The sequence below is a fragment of the Orycteropus afer genome, unplaced genomic scaffold (genome assembly GCF_000298275.1).
Source record: "Orycteropus afer afer isolate SDZICR_OR568_19922 unplaced genomic scaffold, OryAfe1.0 scaffold00103, whole genome shotgun sequence".
In the NCBI taxonomy this organism is placed as follows: Eukaryota; Metazoa; Chordata; class Mammalia; order Tubulidentata; family Orycteropodidae; genus Orycteropus; species Orycteropus afer.
Genome location: NW_006921690.1, coordinates 4694678 through 4714565, shown reverse-complemented (window position 1 = coordinate 4714565; position 19888 = coordinate 4694678). Strand labels below are relative to the sequence as shown.

The 19888-nt window shown below is 40.2% G+C and overlaps 1 protein-coding gene across 1 annotated transcript in view; it reads right to left on the bottom strand.

The window, feature by feature from the left end:
* Window positions 1-19054, bottom strand: part of FBXO3 (F-box protein 3) — a 44725-nt gene extending 25671 nt beyond the window's left edge. The window contains exons 1-3 of the mRNA XM_007943271.2: window positions 18951-19054; window positions 14745-14834; window positions 10179-10342 (exon numbers count right to left, since the gene is read on the bottom strand). Coding sequence (XP_007941462.1) covers window positions 10179-10342; window positions 14745-14834; window positions 18951-19054 — 358 coding nt within the window. The remainder of the gene's footprint in view (window positions 1-10178; window positions 10343-14744; window positions 14835-18950) is intronic.
* Window positions 19055-19888: the final 834 nt, after the last annotated feature.

Genomic DNA, 19888 nt, shown 5'->3' with positions numbered 1-19888 from the left:
ACATTCAGAAAATCAGTGTAATTCACCACATTAACAGTGAAAAAGGAAAACCCTATGTCACAAGGCAGAAAAGGCTTCGAAAAATTCAATTATCTATTAGAAAACAACAAAAAAAAACCCTCTTTCCAAACTAGGAATCAAATGAAATTCCTTCAATCTAATAGAGTCTCTATAATAACCCTACAGCAAACATCCTATTTAAAGGTGAAATGATGAAACCTTTCCCTCTGTGATCAGAAAGGTAAGGATGCCCACTATCATTTCTAGTCAACATTATATTGAAGGACCTAGCCACTACAATAAAGCAAGTAAAAGAAATAAATGACCTAGGAGTTGAAAAGCTAGAAATAAAGCTGTCATTATTCTACATTCTCAAGGAAATGCAAATTAAAACCACCGCTACACACCTACAAGAAAGGCTAAAACAAAACAGAAAGGCAACATAAAATAACGGTAGGAATATAAATGGGTAAAATCATTGTGAAAATTTGATAGTATCTTTTAAAGTTTAATTATAAGGATATTCTACAACTTATTAAATACAGTTCTAGATATTTACCCAATAGAAACATCTATATGTATGTCAAAAATGATCTAGAGAATTATTTGTAGTAACAAGGACAAAATAAGCTAAATATCCATCAATAGCAGAATGAACGTGTACACTGTGGTCTACTCACATAATGGAGCTACACTGCAACAAGAACGAACAAACTACTGTCAACACACATCATGGATGAATCTCACAAACAGCAGAAACAATTTACACATACTACATACATGCATAATAATTCAATATATACTTAATCATGTAATTTATATAAAGTTCAAAAACATAAAACTACTCTGTGGCATGAGTGTAGAAGAAGGAAGTGACATGAAGGAGCTCCTAGGTGCAGATAATGTTCTACTTTTTGATCCAGAGGGTGCTACATGGAGTGTTCACTTTGTGATAATTCACTGACTCATACGCTTATAATCTGTGCACATTTCTGTACAATAGCTAACATCATCAGTGATGTCAATGGATATCATGTGCCCCCACATATGTGATGAGAAGAGCATTTCACTTCCATGGTAATCTTTCTAGAAACCCACGACCCCAATCTAATAATCGTAACAGGAAAAACATTACACAAAATCAATTTGATGGATGTTGTACAAAATTCCTGACAAACACTTCTCAAAACTTCCCAGATCCTGCAAAGCAAGAAAGGCTGAGAAACTGTCACAGACCACAGTATACTACCAAATGCAATGTGGTATTCTGGATTGGATCCTGGGCAGAAAAAAGGCCATTAATGAAAAGCTGCTAGAAACCAAATGAATCTAGAGATTAGTTAACAGTAATGTATTAAAGATGGCATTTTAGTTTTGACAAGTTTCCATGGTAACGTAAGATGATAAGTCAGGGGAAATTGAAAGTGGGTAAGGGTGTACAGAAACTCTTTGTACTACTTTACAACTTTCCAACAAGCCTAAAATTATTTCAAAATATCACTTATTTTAAAAAAAGATAGTTTAGTTTACAGAGAATCAAGCTGAACAGCTGTCTGAATCCATATGTTGGATGAGGAAAGAAACTAAAATTTTTGTGGTGTGTGCTACAGGTTGGACATCTAACAAATAACATTTAATACAGAACACCAATAATTTCTTGAAGAAAAAAGATAACTAGACAGGAAAAAAGTAATAAAAATAACGAACATGCCAAAGATAGACGTAGAAGGAAATGTTTGTATAGAATACAATAAAATCAAGGTTTAAAGAGGAATCTTTACACAACAGAATTTGAGTAATAATCTCATGTTGTTGTTATGTGCCGTCGAGTTGGATCTGACTTACAGCGACCCCTCCTTGGGTTTCCGAGGCAGTATCACTACGGAATTAGATTGCCCAACCTTCCTTCCGAGGAGTGGCTGGTGAGTTTGAACCACCAGCCTTCTGGTTAGCAGTCAAGTGCCTTAGGCATTATGCCATCAGAGCTCCCTAATAATCTTACATCAGGGTTCAAATCTCAATTTCATCACCTCATGATGGTGTGTTCTTTAGCAAGTTATTTCACCTCTTTAATTCTGTTTCCTCATCTGTAAAATGAAGGCTAAATACTATCTATCTGAGAGAATTAAATATTAAAAATTCAATTGTTGTTATGTGGAACCGGACTCATGGTGGCCTGTCCTTGGGTTTCCAAGGCAGTATCACTACAGAAGTAGATTGCCCAACCTTCCTTCCAAGGAGTGGTTGATGGATTCAATATCAAATACAAAATCTTATCATATGCTTAATAAAGTGCTTTAAAACTCGTTGCCATTGAGTCGATTCTACTCATAGTGACACCTCCCTGGGTTTCCAAAGCAGTATCTCTACAGAAGTAGATTGCCCAATCTTCCTTCTGAAGAGTGGCTTACTGACACTTGACAAATGTTCACTCCCTTTCCTTCCCCCTTATGTACTTCTAAGGAGCTCTGGTAGGATGGTGCCTAAGGGATGTGATTGCTAACCAGAAGGCTGGCAATTCAAACCTACCAACCACTCTGCAGAAGGAGGGATGGGCAATCTACTTCTGTAAAGACTGCCCAAAGGGGGTCACTGTGAGTCAGAATTGACTCCATGGTGGTGAGTTTGGGTTTTTTCGGTTATGTACTTGTATGGAAAAGTTACTAGGAACCTAGAAACATAGGTTAGAGTCCTATCTCTGTCACTAGTTATGGGACCTAGCACAAGTCATCTAACCTCTCTGGGTTCTGCTCCTTCACCTGTAAAATAAGGGTACTGACATAAATTATGGATCCTCAAACTCTAGCCTGAAGGCCAAATTCAGCCTGCTGGGTTTTTTTGTTTTTTTGTTTTAAATTTTTATTGTGATTTGGGTGAAAGTTTACACAGCAAATTCATTTTCCATACAGCAGTTCACATAAATTTTGTCTCATAACATTTACTGCAATTTCCCACAATGCAACAGCTCTCTTCCCACTTCCTACCCATAGTTACCTTCATCCCTGTGTCCTTCCCTCCCACGTACTGCTGCCCCCCCAAGCTGTCTCCCTGTGCATACATAGCCCTTCTGGTCTCCCATGATTGATCTCGCCAAGGAGTGTACCTAGTTAGTGTAAACGTTCAGCTCATATGTCTGTCTTTTGTTTCGCTGGAAGCCACACGAGTGGGTTCAATTCCAGACCTGAAGGGCACCTGGGGGCCATAGCCTCAGTGGTTCCATGAGGCTCTATGAGACCAGCAAACCTAGTCCTTTTTTTAAAAAAAATGATTTTAAGTTTTGTTCCACACTGTTCTCCCAACTCTATCCAGGATCTCCTACATAGATCCCCCCTGAAAGTGGTTGACAGTGGTAGCCAGGCACTATCTAGTTCTGGTCTCATAGTCATATAGGCTGAGGATCACATAGTCAACCAGTCCCTTGGATTAATTATTTCCATGCGTCTTTGGTTCTTAATTTTTTTTTTCCTCTGGACAAGGAAAGACCCATTGTTGCATCTAGATGGCCACTTGCAAGCTTTTAAGATCCCAGTCACTACTCGCCAAAATAGGATTGGAACAATGTTTTTGTGTGGTATGTTATGCCAATTGAGCTTGTTGTCCCCTGTGACCATGGTCCTGGCCCACAGGTCCAACAATTTACTCCCTCTGGGTAGCTGGCTGTGTCCAAAAAGTAACTATAACCTTGTCCCTTGTCAGCTCTACTATATACCTGCTGGGAATTCTTACAGAATATACCAATACACTTGTAGAAACATTGTCTGCCAACCCTATACATAGTCTTGGGCACACTCCCCCCTGCACAGACATACCTAATAGTTCAGCCTGTCCACGCATCTATGTACCTGTATATATCAATGTTTGCCATCGCTGACAACACAGTACTGTATGTACAAAAGGGTTCATCTTTGTTACCTGTACCTTCCATGTACCTCTCTGTCTTCCTCTTCCTCAATGCTACGTGTTGATCACTCACATTTGGTACATTGCTGTTCCCTTCACCCAAATCAATACTTGGTTCTACCTATCTAGCAATGTTCCCTTCCCTCCCCTCCCACCCCTGGTAACCAACAAAGAAAATTTCCTTCCATATATAAACCTTTCCTTGACTTTTTACAATAACGGACTAATATTTGTCCTTCTGTGATTGACTTATTCACTCAGCATAATGTCCTCCAAGTTCATCCACGTTTTGCAGATTCTACATTATTCTTTAGGGTTGCACAGTATTCCATTGTATGTACCATAGTTTGGTTATCCATTCTTCTGTTGACGGTCACCTAGGTTGTTTCCATCTTTTTGCTATTGTAAATAGTGCTGTGATGAACATGTGTGTGCATATATCTGTTCTTGTCCTGGCTCTCACTTCTTTAGGATATATACCTAGTAATGGAATAGCTGGGTCAAATGGTATTTCTAATTCCAACTTTTTAAGGAATTGCCATACTGCTTTCCACAAATGGCTGTATCATTTTACAGTCCCACGAGCAGCGTATGAGAGTTCCAATCTCTCTGCATCCTTACCAGCGTTTGTTATTTTCTGTCTTGTTGAACTTTGCTACTAGTGCTGGGGCAAGACAGTATCTCATGCTGTTTGATTTGCATCTCTCTAATGGCTAATGATCATGAACATTTCTTCATGTGTTTGTTGGCCGCCTGAATATCCTCTTTGGTGAAGTGTCCATTCATGTCTCCTGCCCATTTTTTAACTGGATTGTCCTTTTGTTGTTGAGGTGTTGCAGTTTTCTATAAATTTTAGATATGTCATTGCCAAATATTTTTTCCCAATCTGTAGGTTTTCTTTTTACTCTTTTGGAGAAGTCTTTGGAAGCACACAGAAATTTAATTTATGGAAGGTCCTGCTGGGTTTTTTTCCTTTAAATTTTATTTTGTTGTTGTTAAAAATATGCACAGAAAACATACACCGACTCAACAATTTCTACCTGTACAGCTCAGTGGCACCGATGGCATTCCTCAAGTTGTGCAGCCACCTCACCCTCCTTTCCTGAGCTGTTCCTCCTTCATTAACATGAACTCACTGCCCCTAAGGTTCCTACGTAATCTTTCAAGATCCCTCCTTTCCTGAGCTATTCCTCCTTCATTAACATGAACTCACTTCCCCCTAAGGTTCCTATGTAATCTTTCAAGGTGCTATTGTCAATTTGATCCCATATAAATAGTTCTTAAAGAGCGTAAAGCTTGAGGCAGACCTTTTATACTAGTTAACTGGTTTCAAGAAGACTTCAGGGGCTATTTTTGGTTTAAAGTTTAAAGATTATCTCAGGGCAATAGTTCGAGGAGTTTATCTACCCTCTGTGGCTCCTGAAAGTTTAGAGTCTATGAAAATTTGGAACTCTGTTCTTCATTTTCCCCCTTTGATCAGGATTCTTCTATGGAATCTTTGATCAAAATGTCCAGTAATGGTAGCCAGGCACCATCCAGTTCTGGTCTCATGGCAAAAGAGGTACTTGTTCATGGAGGCAATTAGTCACACATTCCGTATCCTCCTCCTATTCTTGCCTCTCCTTTTCCTCTGTTGTTCCAGGTGAATAGAAACCAATTGTGCCTTGGATCACCTCTTGCAAGCTTTTAAGATCCCAGGCACTATACAATGAACTAGGAGGTAGAACAGAAGTACTAAACACATTATTAGGCCAATTACCTGGGATGTTCCATGAAACCATGACCCTAAATCTCCAAACCAAGGAACCAAATCCCATGAGGTGTTTGGCTGTACTTCAGCAGCTACTCTTTTTGTTATTGTTGTAGCTGTAAATAAATCACACTTTTGCCAATTCACCTTTTTATAGGTATACAACTTATTGACAGCAATTACAATAATCAGCTGTGCAACTCTTCCCTTCATCAATTTGATTTTTCCATCACTATTAACCTCCCTTATCCCTCCCACCCCCTGGTAACCACAAATAAACTTTGGTCTCTACACATTTGCTTTTTCTTGTCTTTTTATATGTGAGGTCATACAATATTTATGCTTTTATGATTGACTTATTTCACTCAGCACAATGTCTTCAAGCCCCATCCATACTGTAGCATCTATCAAGACTTAATTTCTACTACTGGCTGAGTAGTATTACATTGTACCTATGTTTCACATTTTGTTTATCTTTTTATTTGTTGATGGTCATTTAAGCTGTTTCCACCTTTTGATTACTGTGAATAGTGCTACAATGAATACTGGTGCACAAGCCTCTTTTTGAGTCTCTGCTTTCAAGACTTTCGGGCATATACCTAGGAGTGGAACTGCTGGATCATATGGTAGTTCTATTTTTAGTTTTTTGAGGAACTGCATAAGGGTTCCAATTTTCCCACATCCTCACCAACATTTCTTTTTTTTCTTCAAATCTTAGCCACATTAGTGGGAGTATAATGTTATCTCACTGTGGTTTTGATTTGCATCTCTCTGATGACTAATGATGCGGAGTACCTTTTCATGTGTTTGGTGGCCATTCGAATGTTCTCTTTGGTGAAATGCCTATTTCCCTTTGCCCTATTTATGACTAGATTATGTGCCTTTTTGATGTTGTCAAAGTTTTATATATGTTTTGGTTATTAGATTCTTATTGGATATATGGTTTCCAATGATATTCTCCCAGTTGGTAGGCCGTCTTTTCACTTTTTTTTTCTGATGAACACTTTTAAACTTTTATGAGGTCTCATTTATCTGTCTTTTGTTGTTTGTGCTTCCGTTATTATATTTAGATAATGCATTGATGAAAGCTAGGTATGATCTCATTGCCCCTGCTTGTTCTTCTAAGAATTATACAGTTTTATAGTTTACTTTTAGGTCCTTAATTCATTTTGTATTTGTTTTTTGTATAATGTGAGGCAAAGATCCTATTTCATTTTTCTGGTATAGAAATCTCATTTTCCCAGGACATTTATTGAAGAGACTCTTCTTTCCCCATTGAATGGACTTAGCATCCTTCTAAGAAATCCGTTGACCACAGATGTGTGAGTTTATTTCTGGATTCTCAGTTCTGTTCCATTGGTCTATGTGTCTATTGTTATACCAGTATTAGGCTGCTCTGATCACTGCAGCTTAATAGTATGTTTTAAAATCAGGAAGTATGAGTCTCCCTACTTTGTTTCTCTCTTTCAGCATTGTTTTAGCTATTTGGGGCATCTTGTATTTCCATAAAAGTTGAGTATTAGTTTTTCTGTTTCTGTAAAGAAGGCTATTGGAATTTTGACTGGGATTGCATTGACTCTATAGATCATTTTGAGTAGCTGCTATCTGTTTTTGTAAATAAAATTTTATTGGAACACAGCCATGTCTATTAATTTATATATTATCTATGGCTGCTTTTCCACTATAACAGCAGAGTTGAATAGTTGTGACAGAGACCATCAGGCTCACAAAGCCTAAAATATTTAACATCTAGTCTTTTACTGAAAAGATTGCCAACCCTTGGTCTAAATAACCTCTAAAGGTTCCTTCCAACTGTGTAATTTTAAGCCACACTTATGTTAAATACAAATTTCAAAGATACAATGTAAGAACATCAATATACGACAATTTCAATATGCTTAACAAAAATTTCCCCATGTTTAATTACTATTTGCTTTCCAACTTTCTTTTTTATCTACCACCTCTATATCCCTAATAATTCGGAAGGAAGGTTGGGCAATCCTACTTCCGTAGTGATACTGCCTCGGAAACCCAAGGAGGGGTCGCTATGAGTCGGGGCCGACTCGATGGCACATAACAACAACAACAACAACAACTATATCCCTAAAACTGAAACAGGTACTATGGCACCTGAGTAGCTAGGCTCCTGATTCAATCCTAAAATTTATAGGTCTAAAGTTGTGGCACAATGGATAAGCGTTCATCTGTTAATAGATATGTTGCTGGTTCAAACTCACTAGTCACATCATGGGAGAAAAGACCTGGTAATCTGCTCCTGTAAAAATTACAGCCTGGGAAACTCTATGGGACAGTTCTATAATGTCATATAGGGCCACTATGAGTCAGAATTGACTTGACAGCACACAACAACAACAAAATTCCTAGAATCCCCAGCATTCTAGATTCTAAAGAGCCTTTATTATATTCCAACCCAGGGGAATAAAAAAAAGGCTGTCAAGGAATTTTCTGACAACTTTACCCCCAACTTCCAGGTACAGAACAGTGAGTAGAGAGCCTAGGAATACCAAATTGAGTACAAGGACAAAAAGAAAGAAAAAGTTGCCATATATCCTTAATTTCTCCTTTTCTCAGTAGCTCTGTGCCTAAAAGGAGAATCATACCTATATTCTCATATTCCAAATATCTAATGTTTCTTTAGCTCTTTAACAGACCTAAGACATTCTAAACAAGCCTTGGTGGCACAGTGGTTAAGAGTTTGCTGCTAACTGAGTGGTTGGTGGTTCAAACCTACCAGTAGAAAGATGTGACAATCCGCTTCCATAAAGATTACAGCCTTGGAAATCCTATAGGGCAGTTCTATGCTGTTCTACAGGGTCACCATGAGATGGAATCAACTCATTAGGAATGAGTTTTTCAGAGTTTGTTCTTTTTTTTTTTTTTCTTTTTTAAAAAAAAAGACATTCTAAACAAAATAGAATAGTTGCTTAGCTCTCCCTTCAATGATTGAGACCACAGCTCTGGAGTCAGCCCTACATTCAAAACCTGGCTTTGCCTTTTGCTTTGTGATGGTAAGCAACTTACTTAGTTTTTCATGCCTTGGTAGTATGCCTATAAAATTAGAATGGTAATTATCTACCTAATAGGATTTTTTGCAAATTAAATGCAGTAACATTCACAAAATACTTGGCTTAGTGCCTAGCTGTGTTTAATAAATGATAGCTATTTTAAGCTCTTATCTATTTTACTGATCATCATCAAATAATTATCTTCAGAATTATTTTTCACGTGTGAATTTTTTAACCTCATACCAGGTGACTAATATTTTTCATTTCTTATAAGAAGCTATTAAAAACATTAGTCAAGGGTACTTTCCTTCAAAGTATTACTCTCTCTGCCAAGTCATTCTTTCTTCTACCTTCAGGCAATTTCATTTTCAGCACCTGGTCATGCAGTCATAATTGTACGAAAGGAATATGTGCATGGGAAGTTACAGTGGAAATATGGAATGCAAAAGGAATACCATTTCCAAATTAAAACAAAAGAAAAAAGGAATGCCATTTCCAAAGAGACCTTAGTTCTAAAGGAATGAAAACTTTTGACAGGAACTGGTCCCAATTTTAGCTTAGCAAAACAAAAATATGTGTACAATTCCTTTCAGTAGAGACATGTGAAATAACTTGGAGTTCTGGTGGTGTAGTGCCTAAGGCATTTGACTGCTAACCAGAAGGCTGGCGGTTCAAACCCACCAGCCACTCGTCGGAAGGAAGGTTGGGCAATCTACTTCCGTAGTGATACTACTTCGGCAACCCAAGGAGGGGTCTCTATGAGTCAGATCTGACTTGATGACAGTGGGTGGGTAATGAAGGATTAAGTAGCAATATATCTGCCTTCTAACTGCACTATCGTAGACATAAATTTACAAGTAAAGTTAACGGGAAATAGCTTGCTATTTCTTGCCAAAACTGGATAATAATAGTCTAGGGAAAGAGCACAGATTCTGGGGTCAAATAGACTACACTCTAAATCCCAGTTTCACTGTTTCATAAATGTCAAAATATGAATAAAAATTCCCAAACTCTTATATGTTGCTGTTACACTCTTAAGGACCCACGTTTTTTCCAAATATTAGACTGTCAAACAAGTGTATTTCCCTCCTACTTGTACTAAAAGTAGGAGAGGGTGATACAGAAGGCAAAGTTTTTTCAATTAAAAAAAAAAAAGTTTTTTTAAAGAAATCACAATAGTTATCATCAAACAATCTCAGTATTACTAGTTTCTTTATTTAAAACAAATGTAAACAAAAGAATTCAGCTTGTTCTTCAAATAAATAACCAAGTGGGTTCCAAGGTAGGCAGAAATAGGGTAACTGCCTTGTCCTTACTACAGTAAGGACACATAGTCCTTAGAGCAGTATCAGTTTTCTACTTCCTTGGCCAAATGTGAATGAATGGTGAATTACAGACAATGCTGGATTAGCACATATGCACAGATATCCAAAGTATTTAAAGTAACCTATTTACAATAATAGCAACTAAAATAAGATAGGGAGACCCTGTATTACCAGTACCTTTCAGAGATAAAACCATCCGAGGACACCTGGGTTCCAAGTATTTCTTGAGATCATCCCAGGCCTTTTTAATAGCAGCATAATGGTCAATGTATCTTCCTACATCAGAGTAAGTATCTATGAAGAGAGATTTCCAACACTGATTCTTCTGTGTTTTCTCTTCTCTAAATAGATTTTAAAAAAAAAGAGAGAGATTAACCATCTTTTGATATAACATTAGCATATTTTAGACACTTATCAACATATTTTATTGGGAATTTGGGCTTTTGCCTTTTTTTCATTTATTTATTTAAGCCATATATACAGACTAAATAGCACAAAATGATACACCAAAAATTCTAAAAGGAGTTATAGCTGGCATGGTGGGATTATAAATTACGTGGCTTCCTTTTTACCTATTTTTGTCCAAATTTTCTAACCCTTAATAAAATATTACGTGAAGAGTATGTAGGGTATGAATTTTAAGTTACATACCAATTATAAAATTTAAAAAGATACATTTTTTCTATTTTAGAGAATATTTAGAATATGATATAATAATCTAAACATACTTATATTGGATAGTACTAACCAGAGTATCGTAAAGCATCAAAGCAATTACACGGTGTAACATTTCTATTTGGCACAACTCCACAGACATTTATTGAGTATCCACTTAGCCACTGAGAACATAAAAAATAAGGCACATTTTTTGTCTTGAAAAATATATAGTCTAATCAGGGAGAAAAAGTTATGTAGATAACTCCAGTAACACGTTAAGACTAAGCCAGAAGTACTGACAGAGTGCTCTGGGACCACAAAGGAAGAGTTCTTAACCCAACCTGGAGATTCCAGAAAGCTTCAAAAAAGATGGGAAGGTTCCTGCTCATGTGGAAGACACAGCATGAGCAAAAGCACAGACGTGTAAAACAGCAAGGTGTCTATAAATAAAATCAAACCCACTGCAGTTAAGTCAATTCCTACTCATGGTGTTCCATGTGTTACAGAACAGAATTGCCCCACAGGGTTTTCTTGGCTGTAATCTTTATGGACACAGATTGCCAGGCCTTTCTTCTGCCATGCCATAGAGTGAGTATGAACTGCCAATCTTTAGTTTAGCAATCAAGCATAAACTGTTTGCATTACCCAGGGACCTTCAAGTGTCTATAGTGAGCTATGGAGTATTTCAATATTACTGAAAGGTAAACTGAAGAGTCACCAGAGGCAGAGAATAATGCACCCACAGAAACCTTATAGTAACATACTAATGAGCTTGGACTCTATTCTGTAGAAAAAGAGAGCCACTGAAGGGTTTAACAGGGGAGTTAAAAGATTGGGTTTGTGGATGTGGTTTGGGAGGGGTAAATTTAAGGGGTGATCTCTGGTGGTATAGTGGTTAAGACAGTTGGTTACTAACCAAAAGGTTGGCGGTTCAAACCAATCAGCTGCTCTGTGGAAGAAAGATGAGGTGATCTGCTTCTGTAAAGATATACAGCGTTGGAAACTCAATGGGGGTTGCTATGAATTGGAACAGACTCCAAGGCAGTATCATTTTGGTTCGGATGCTAACCAAAAGGTTGGCAATTCAAACCTACCATGGCAGAAAGATGTGGCAGTCTGCTTCCATAAAGATTGTTTTTGTTGTTGTGTTTGCCTTCAAGTCAGATCCAACTCATAGTGACCCCTCCTTGGGTTTCCAAGACAGTATCACTACAGAAGTAGACTGCCCACCCTTCCTTCCGAGGAGTGGCTGGTGGGTTTGAACCACCAGCCTTCTGGTTAGCAGTCAAATGCCTTAGGCACTTCACCACCAAAGCTCCCTACATAACGATTACAGCCTTGGAAGCCATATGGGGCAGTTCTACTCTGTCCTATAGGGTTACTACGAATTGCAATCAATCCAACAGGGTTTGGTTTTTGGTTTGGTTAAACTAGAGGCATAGAAAGGAGCCGAGAGTTTTGAGTGGTCCCAATAAGAGATGATGAACTAAAATAAAAATGTGATAACTAAGATGAAATGAACAGGAAGATCCAAGAAACGGAAGCTAAAATCAGAAAGGTTTAGTAATTGAATGAACGTAATGAGAAAAAAAGAGGGCAGTTTCAAAACAGGGTTGTTTTTGTTGGGGCTAGGGACAGAGAAGGGAAGTATCTTATTGTTAATTCAAATTATTCATGTATTATTAAAACCAAATAGTACGAAAGAACTTATAATGAAAAACCAGTCTACTTTAAGTGCAACTCCTCAAAGGAAGCTTTAGTCATTTCTGAAATATATCTATATTAATTCTAAATGTTTGTGCCTCTAGTTCTTGATTTATTAATTTTACACAGTGTAGTAGATTCTCATTATTTGTGGATTGCCATCTCACTAAAATTTGTAACCCCTACATCAATACTCATGGTACTTTCAGTCATTTATATATACATGCACAGCAACAAAAAATTTGAGTTACCCAATACGCATATTCCCAGCTAAGGTAAAATAAATCTCTCCTACCACAAGCAACTGTCCTTTTCAGGGTCTATTAATTGCCATGATTGTCCCTGGGTGATGCAAATGGATAAGTACTCCAGCACTAGCTGAAAGGTTGGTGGTTTGAGCCCAACTAGAGGCACCCTGGAAGACAGGCCTGGCAATCTGTTTCCGAAAGGTCACAGCCTTGAAAACCCTCTGGAGCAGTTCTGCTGCACACACGGGTCACCATGAGTTGGAACTGACTGGATGACAACTAACAACAATAACAATTAATTACCATGTTTTTTCACATTTGTATGCTTTTTCTTAGATATTTCACTGTTTAAAATGTCCCCCATCTCCCCGCCAACCAGTGTTGAAGTGTTGTTTAGTGTTCCTAAGCACAAGAAGGCTGTGATCTGTCCTATAGAAAAAAATATTTGTGTTAGATAAGCTTCGTTCAAGCGTAAGTTATAGTGCTGTTGGGAGTGAATTTAATGTTAATGAATCAACAGTATATATTAAATAAGGTGTCTTTTAAACAGAAATACAAAAAACAGAGTTATGTATTGATTGGTTGACAAAAACATTGTGATCAGAGGCTTACAGGAATCAAACCTTGTATTTCCCCTAGGAGCAATGGTTCAATATTCACTAATTCAATGTTTATGGTGACTTTGTAGACCGTAAGTACCATGATTAATGAGAATCAATTATATATCTACTATCATCCAGTACTGACTCACCTCATAAGCAAGGTAAGCACGGGCTTACTTGTAGTTACTTATCAGTCTGTACTGAACAATTTCATATTCACCACATCAAAGACTCTGCCTTCTAGGTATGGCTGCTGGCATATGTCTCTCTCCCAACCCCACAGCACCTTCTTAGAGAATCAAAGCTTCTTTTCAAATTTACTATCCCTGACAGGGAAAGAGTACCTAGTAAGCAGGTAAGCATGGGCTTACTTATGCTTAATTACTAATCTGGAATGAACAGTCTCCATGTTCACTACAGATTAGTAAGTAAGCAGAAGTAAGCCCATGCTTACCTTGCTTACTGGTAATTCATCCCGGCTGTCATTCCAAAGTGAACAATGAGGATATAGCAACACTTAAAATCCTCCCTTCCCTGCTCTTCCATTGCCTATGTTTGGTAACTGTTATTTTTTAGTTTTACTGGATGGCTTAGTACTTTAAATACACTTTAACTTCTACTTTTTATTCCACCAACTTCAGTTTCTACCCTGAATGCCTTCAATCTGAGAAAAAGATGATAAGCATCCCCACCCTTTCCAAAAGGAGCTCTGGTGGCACAGTGGTTAAGGCATTTACCTGCTAACCAAAAGATTGGTAGTTTGAACCCACCAGCCACACTGCAGGAGAAAGATAAGGCAGTCTGCTTCCATAAAGATTTACAGCCTTGGAAACCCTATGGGGCAATTCTACTCTGTCCTATAGGGTTACCATGAGTATGAGTTAGAATTGACTTGATGTCAATGGTTTTGGTTTGGTGCCCCTTCCTGTGGTTGCCTACCTGGCTCAAACGATTAAGTACGTGACTACTAACCAAAAGTTTGGCAGTCTGAACCCACCCGGAGGCACCTCAGAAGACAAGCCCAGTGATCTCCTTCTGAAAGGTCCAGCCTTAGAAATCCTACGAAGCAGTTCTACTCTGCACACATGGGATTGCCATGAGTCGGAACCACCTTGACAGCAACCAACAGCAACCCTTTTCTTTCACCTTTCCCAACTCCCAACTGCTATTTATTCTGTCAAATTCTTGGCTTTTATTCAGTCAAATTTGTTAACATGTATTGAATTCAGTGAACCCCTAGGGGCATACAATGGAAAGGTCCAGAAGACAGTTATATAAACAATTGTGAAGTTCAGGGATCTTAGGGCTGGAGTTTCAGGTTTGGGAGTTAGGAGCACACAGGTGGTCAGTCACAACAGTTGATGCAACAGAGTTCAAAGAGCGAGAAGAGCAGTGGCCAAAGACAGACTCTGGAGAACAATAATTACTGGCAGGAAGAGCCATCAAAAGACATAGATAGGGAAGGGCTAAAGAGAACAATCAGGAAGCCAAGGGCCTATTATCAAAAAACATACATTTCCCAGCATACTCACTCAGATATAAGCCAGTATTTTTTGCAATGTCTTCTCCACAGTGGATCATGATTTGATAGCTGGCTAAGTCTTCGACTGACATGGCAACAACTGGCAGTAACCAGATTCATGATTAAGTATGAAAGAAAAGAAGAAAATAATTTAAAAATAAAGATTAAAAATTAAATTTAAAGTTTTGTTTCATTCTTTTTTCTTTTCTGTATTAGCCATTTTCTACCCTTATAATTGCTCAATATTTTCTAGAACCTGTTTAACATGTTAGTTAGCTCATGTAATTACCTTGTGAGTAATGAAATTTTACATATTTGAGTTCACAAATAAACCCTGAAATCTTTGCAGTTGTAACTTTCATATGAAACTCTGTAATATATAATTCTGTTGGAGTTTATCTGAAATCAAGGAGCTTTCCCACATTCATTACTGCAATAGTCATTTCTCCATATAGGAAGAAATGTTAGTATTTCGTATTGGTATTTGGTACGTGCCATTGAGTCGACCTGAGTCATAGCGACCCCTCCTTGGGTTTCCAAGGCAGTATCACTACATAAGTAGATTACCCAACCTTCCTTCCAAGAGGAGTGGCTGGTGGGTTTGAACCGCCAGCCTCTGGTTAGCAGTCAAGTGCCTTAGGCACTACGCTACCAAAGCTCCCTGGAAGAAATGTTATTCAGATGTAAACAAAGTGACTTTTATTTTTTAAGTTCTGTGAAACTTCCTTGCTACTAAATCCACAGATTCTTTGCTTGTTTTAAGTTTTCCTTAAAGAAGAAAAGAAATATTACACCCAATGCCACTTTTTAATTACAGCAACTATTGGAGTCTACCTACACAAGGTGTCAAATCCATAACAGTTCTGGTCAATATTCAGGGTATACAGTTAGTATCAGCTGTTCAATAGCAAGGACTTTTTGAAGGAAACAATTTTCTTACTATATAGAGGTAATAACACAACAGCACTCTAATTCTGTAAATGCTACCCTACATGCTTAATTTGGCAAGAAGGAACCAAAGATTAGCTAAATGGATCTTTATCCTTTCAAAAGAGGAATCACAAGTTACAGAAAGCAGGCGCTCAAAGATCTCACCTGGACAATAGCTGATCAGTTAACAGAATCTTAAATCACCAGGGGTTTGTATAGGTTATTGGCAGGACATGTCAAAAACCAATCTATGGTAAATGGAACAGGCTTTGTTTGATTTTCAGATTTTACAGTTACATCAACCTCATCCTCTTCTGCCAAGCTCAGCAGATGCCCAAACTAACTTTCATAAATGGAGGAATCCCTCTGGTTTTCTGAATTCAGTTTCCATTTCCTCTTTTTCCCCTCTTCATCTTCCCCACTCCGGGCAGTTAAACAACATAAAAGAATCTCTGGATAAGTACCAAAGGCAGTTTAGATGCACAATTAAGGTTGAGAAGTACTGCACCAAAAGCTTGAGGTGAGATCTAGGTATATGCATATTTAAAAAGTGCCACAGGTGATTCTGATGCAGAGAGGGTTAAGACTACTACACAATAAATCACCCTGGCAAGGAGAAGGCATCATGCAATTTAAAAACCAAGTGGTGTAGCGGATGTTATAAGATGATCCCAATGGGCCAATCTGTCCAATCCAATCCAGTTCAGCAAATATGTACCAAACATGCCAGGGCTCAGCAATAGGCTGGACCCTTGACAAAGCTGGGATGCATAGCGCAGGAAAGTGGCAGTAACTTGGAAACTTTTCTGTGAATAAAATACAATGGTACTCAAGTCAATTTACTTCCATAGTAGATTTATGGAGGGATCATGTCACTTCTGTTCAAAACTTTAATTACTCCCTGAAGCATTTTAAATAAAATCTGATCTCCTCACCTTGGCTTACAAGCTCCTGCATGATCTGGCCAGCCTCAATGCAAGCCACTCTGCCGGTGAGTCACTCCCTACCTCTGGCCACACCAGCCTTCCAGCTCCTCCAAAAGGCCATGCCACCATCCAAGCGACTTCCAAGCACACTGTTCCTTCTGCCAGGACAGCTCTACACCATCCTTCATACACGGCAGCTCCTTCCAATTTGAATTTGATTCTCCTTCCCTTTCCCATTCTTTACCACAGCAATCTGTGTATTTCCTTCGCTATGAAGGAAACTTAGCACCTTACAATTATGTACTTGTTTACTTATTTTTCCATCATGTCCACTACACTTTAAGCTTCATGAAAGGGAGCTTGTCTATCCTGTTCACTATTGTATCCCTAACATTTAACAGGCTGGCACACAACAAGTACTCAAAAAAAAAAAAATGTTGATGAAATGTTAAGTGGTGAACACAAAGATAAACAAGATAGTCTTTGCACCCAAGAAGTACACAATCTATCTAGCATGGCAAATATATTTTGCAGAGGAAAGAAGAAGGTGGAGAAAAAAGTCAGGAGAGGAAGTTTTAAGGGAATTTCATCTTGCCAGGTTGCGAAGAGGCAGGCGGGCATTCCAGACAGGGTCAAGAGCTTAAGCCACAGAACTACAGAAGTGTGTGGAATGCTGGCACCAGTCTGATTTGGCAAGAGTAAACAGCGCAAATATGATAGTGGAAGAGAAATAAGGACTGAAAGATCTTAGATAAGCCAAATAATAAAGGCTTTAAGTGCCCTCCCCAGGAAGTTTATGTTAAAAAGTCTGTAACCACCAAGGGGGGATGACAGGTTTTTAAGCAGGAGAACCACAGAGCCTGCCCTGATCTTAGCAAAATCGCTCTGACAGCAATGTAGCCCATGATCAAAAGTGAGGGGGGTTAGATTTGTAAAAGGTAATAGCAACAGAAAACTTCAGATGAAAACTGTCTGCTGCTGGAACAGCCTTTTCCAAAGAAAAGATAAAACTTTAGTTTTCCGCTTTGGGAAAAAACTGAATAAATATATACTTGCGGTGGGGGGGGGGGCGTTATCAGGTACTAATATAGCTTGTTGTTGTTGTTGTTGTTATGTGCCATCCACTCGGCCCAGACTCATAGCGATCCCTCCCCGGGTTTCTGAGGCAGTATCACCACGGAAGTAGATTGCCCCATCTTCCTTCTGAGGAGTGGCTGGTGGGTTTGAACCTCCAGCCTTCTGGTTAGCAGTCAAGTGCCTTAGGCACTATGCTACCAGAGCTCCCACTAATATAGCTAGCAGCCAGAAACTCGGATTATCCCTCTGGTACGGCTTGGGCCAACCTACCTGTAACTCCAAGAAGTCTGTATTTCTAAATGTAATCCTAATACATGCGGCACAATCCTCAAGTAGCTAGACTCCAATATAATTTAAAACAACAACCACCTCAATCGCACCTACCCATCCTAAAAGGGCGATTTTTCCTCCTCTGCAAATGTAAGCGGTGGCATAAGAAACTCTGAGCCATGTTACCCGCTGTCAAGGGTGTAAACAGTTCTAACACCTAGGGGGAGGGGGAGGAATGCGTCATTTCTTCCACCATCACAGACAATTCCAAACTCTGAAGGAACTGGGTATTTTACCACCCTCACCAGCAACCACTGTTTATTTTTGGAACAAATGCTTGTGATGTGGGAAACCCAAAATGTACAAGTCAGTACCGAAAAAACAAAATCCAGCATTCAACTGTGAAGAGGAAGGCTTTGAGCAACACACAATTCTCTAGAGTAGAAGTCCGAAAGTGTGCCCTGCCAGCAATTACGGCGCAGCGGAAAACCGCACCTGGCTGCGAGGGGATTAGGGGCAGCCTGACTCCTTTGCTCGGGAGCCCCACCTGCCCAATCCAGCATCAAACTCCGCAGGCCTGGAACCCGGGCTGAAAAGAGAGCTCGACCTGTCCACGTGATTTTCCAAAGCGGTCAAGCAGGGTCCAGACAGGGCAGAGGCCAGGCGGGCCAGCGAGTACAGGGCGCTAGGGTCCGCGGGGCGCGGCGCGGTGGCATCAGGAAGCAGCACTTCCCTCCCTTACAATCGGGCCTCGCCGAGGCCTGGGAGAGAAAGCTCGTGTCGCTCCTCTGGCCTGGCCCTAGATGGGAAGAAGACGTCAAGGCAAGGCCCTTCCACCTCTGTCTCGTCTGGGCCCCCAGGGTGGCTGTGCAGGATAAGGGTGGCCCTGGCGTCACCTTTGGTCTGCCGCAGGAGTCGGGATCCTGTCGACAGGCCGGGCCTCATTCCCTCCTGCCTCACTGGCTTCTCCCCCCACCATGCGCCCACCCTTGCCATCCATGTCGTTCCATTACTTGATTAGGTCGCGGTAGTCCAAGAAAGATAAGATGAGGAGCAGCGGGTCCGTGGGCAACGATTCTAGGGTCAGCAGTGCTGCCTCTGTCTCCATAGCCGCCATCTTGCCTGGCCCCTGCAGGCCTGGCCCCGCCCCGGCCCCGCCCCCCGTTGCCGCCGAGCGGCTCCCCAGCGGCCCACTCAGGTTTGTTATGTAACCACGAGGCCAGCCCCACCGCAGGACCGGCCGAGGGGGCGGCTCCCGAGAGGGCTCCGCCCACCGCGCCCAGGGCCCAGCGCCAGCCAGACAGGAGTCGCGGGCGTCTAATCCCGCAATCGCCTGTTGTTGTTGTTGTTATGTGCCCTCGAGTCAGCCCTGACTCATAGCGACCCCTCCTTGGGTTTCCGAGGCAGTATCACTACGGAAGTAGGATTGCCCAACCTTCCTTCCGAGGAGTGGCTGGTGGGTTTGAACCGCCAGCCTTCTGGTTAAGTCAAGTGCCTTAGCCACTATGCTACCAGAGCTCCCTAGTAGCTGGGTATTTGCCGGCTGCCCTCTTCCTCACTGATCAAATCTCCCGAGCTTTCCTAGCATTCCATTTCCGAAACTGGATCAGCTCTGGCCCCTCCCGGCCTTTGTTGACAAATCGTCTGCTCCCCTGTCCCCAAGTCCTCTTCCGAAATTTTACACTCAGGTGTTCTGGAAGGAGCCCTGGAGATGCTGTGGTTAAAGCGGTTGGCTGCTGATGAAAGGTTAAGTGGTTCAACCCAGACATTCAGCAGAGAAAAACAACTGGCCCTAAATATCACACTAATTCCTCTCCCCTTTCACTCCAAAACCTATCGCTTCTCTTCGTTTTCCGGTTCAGGAACCCCTCCATTCCACCTTTCAGCCTCTCTGGGCTCACACGTCCCATCCCTCGAACACAGCAGGGCTCAGTAGGGGCAGGATGGGAAT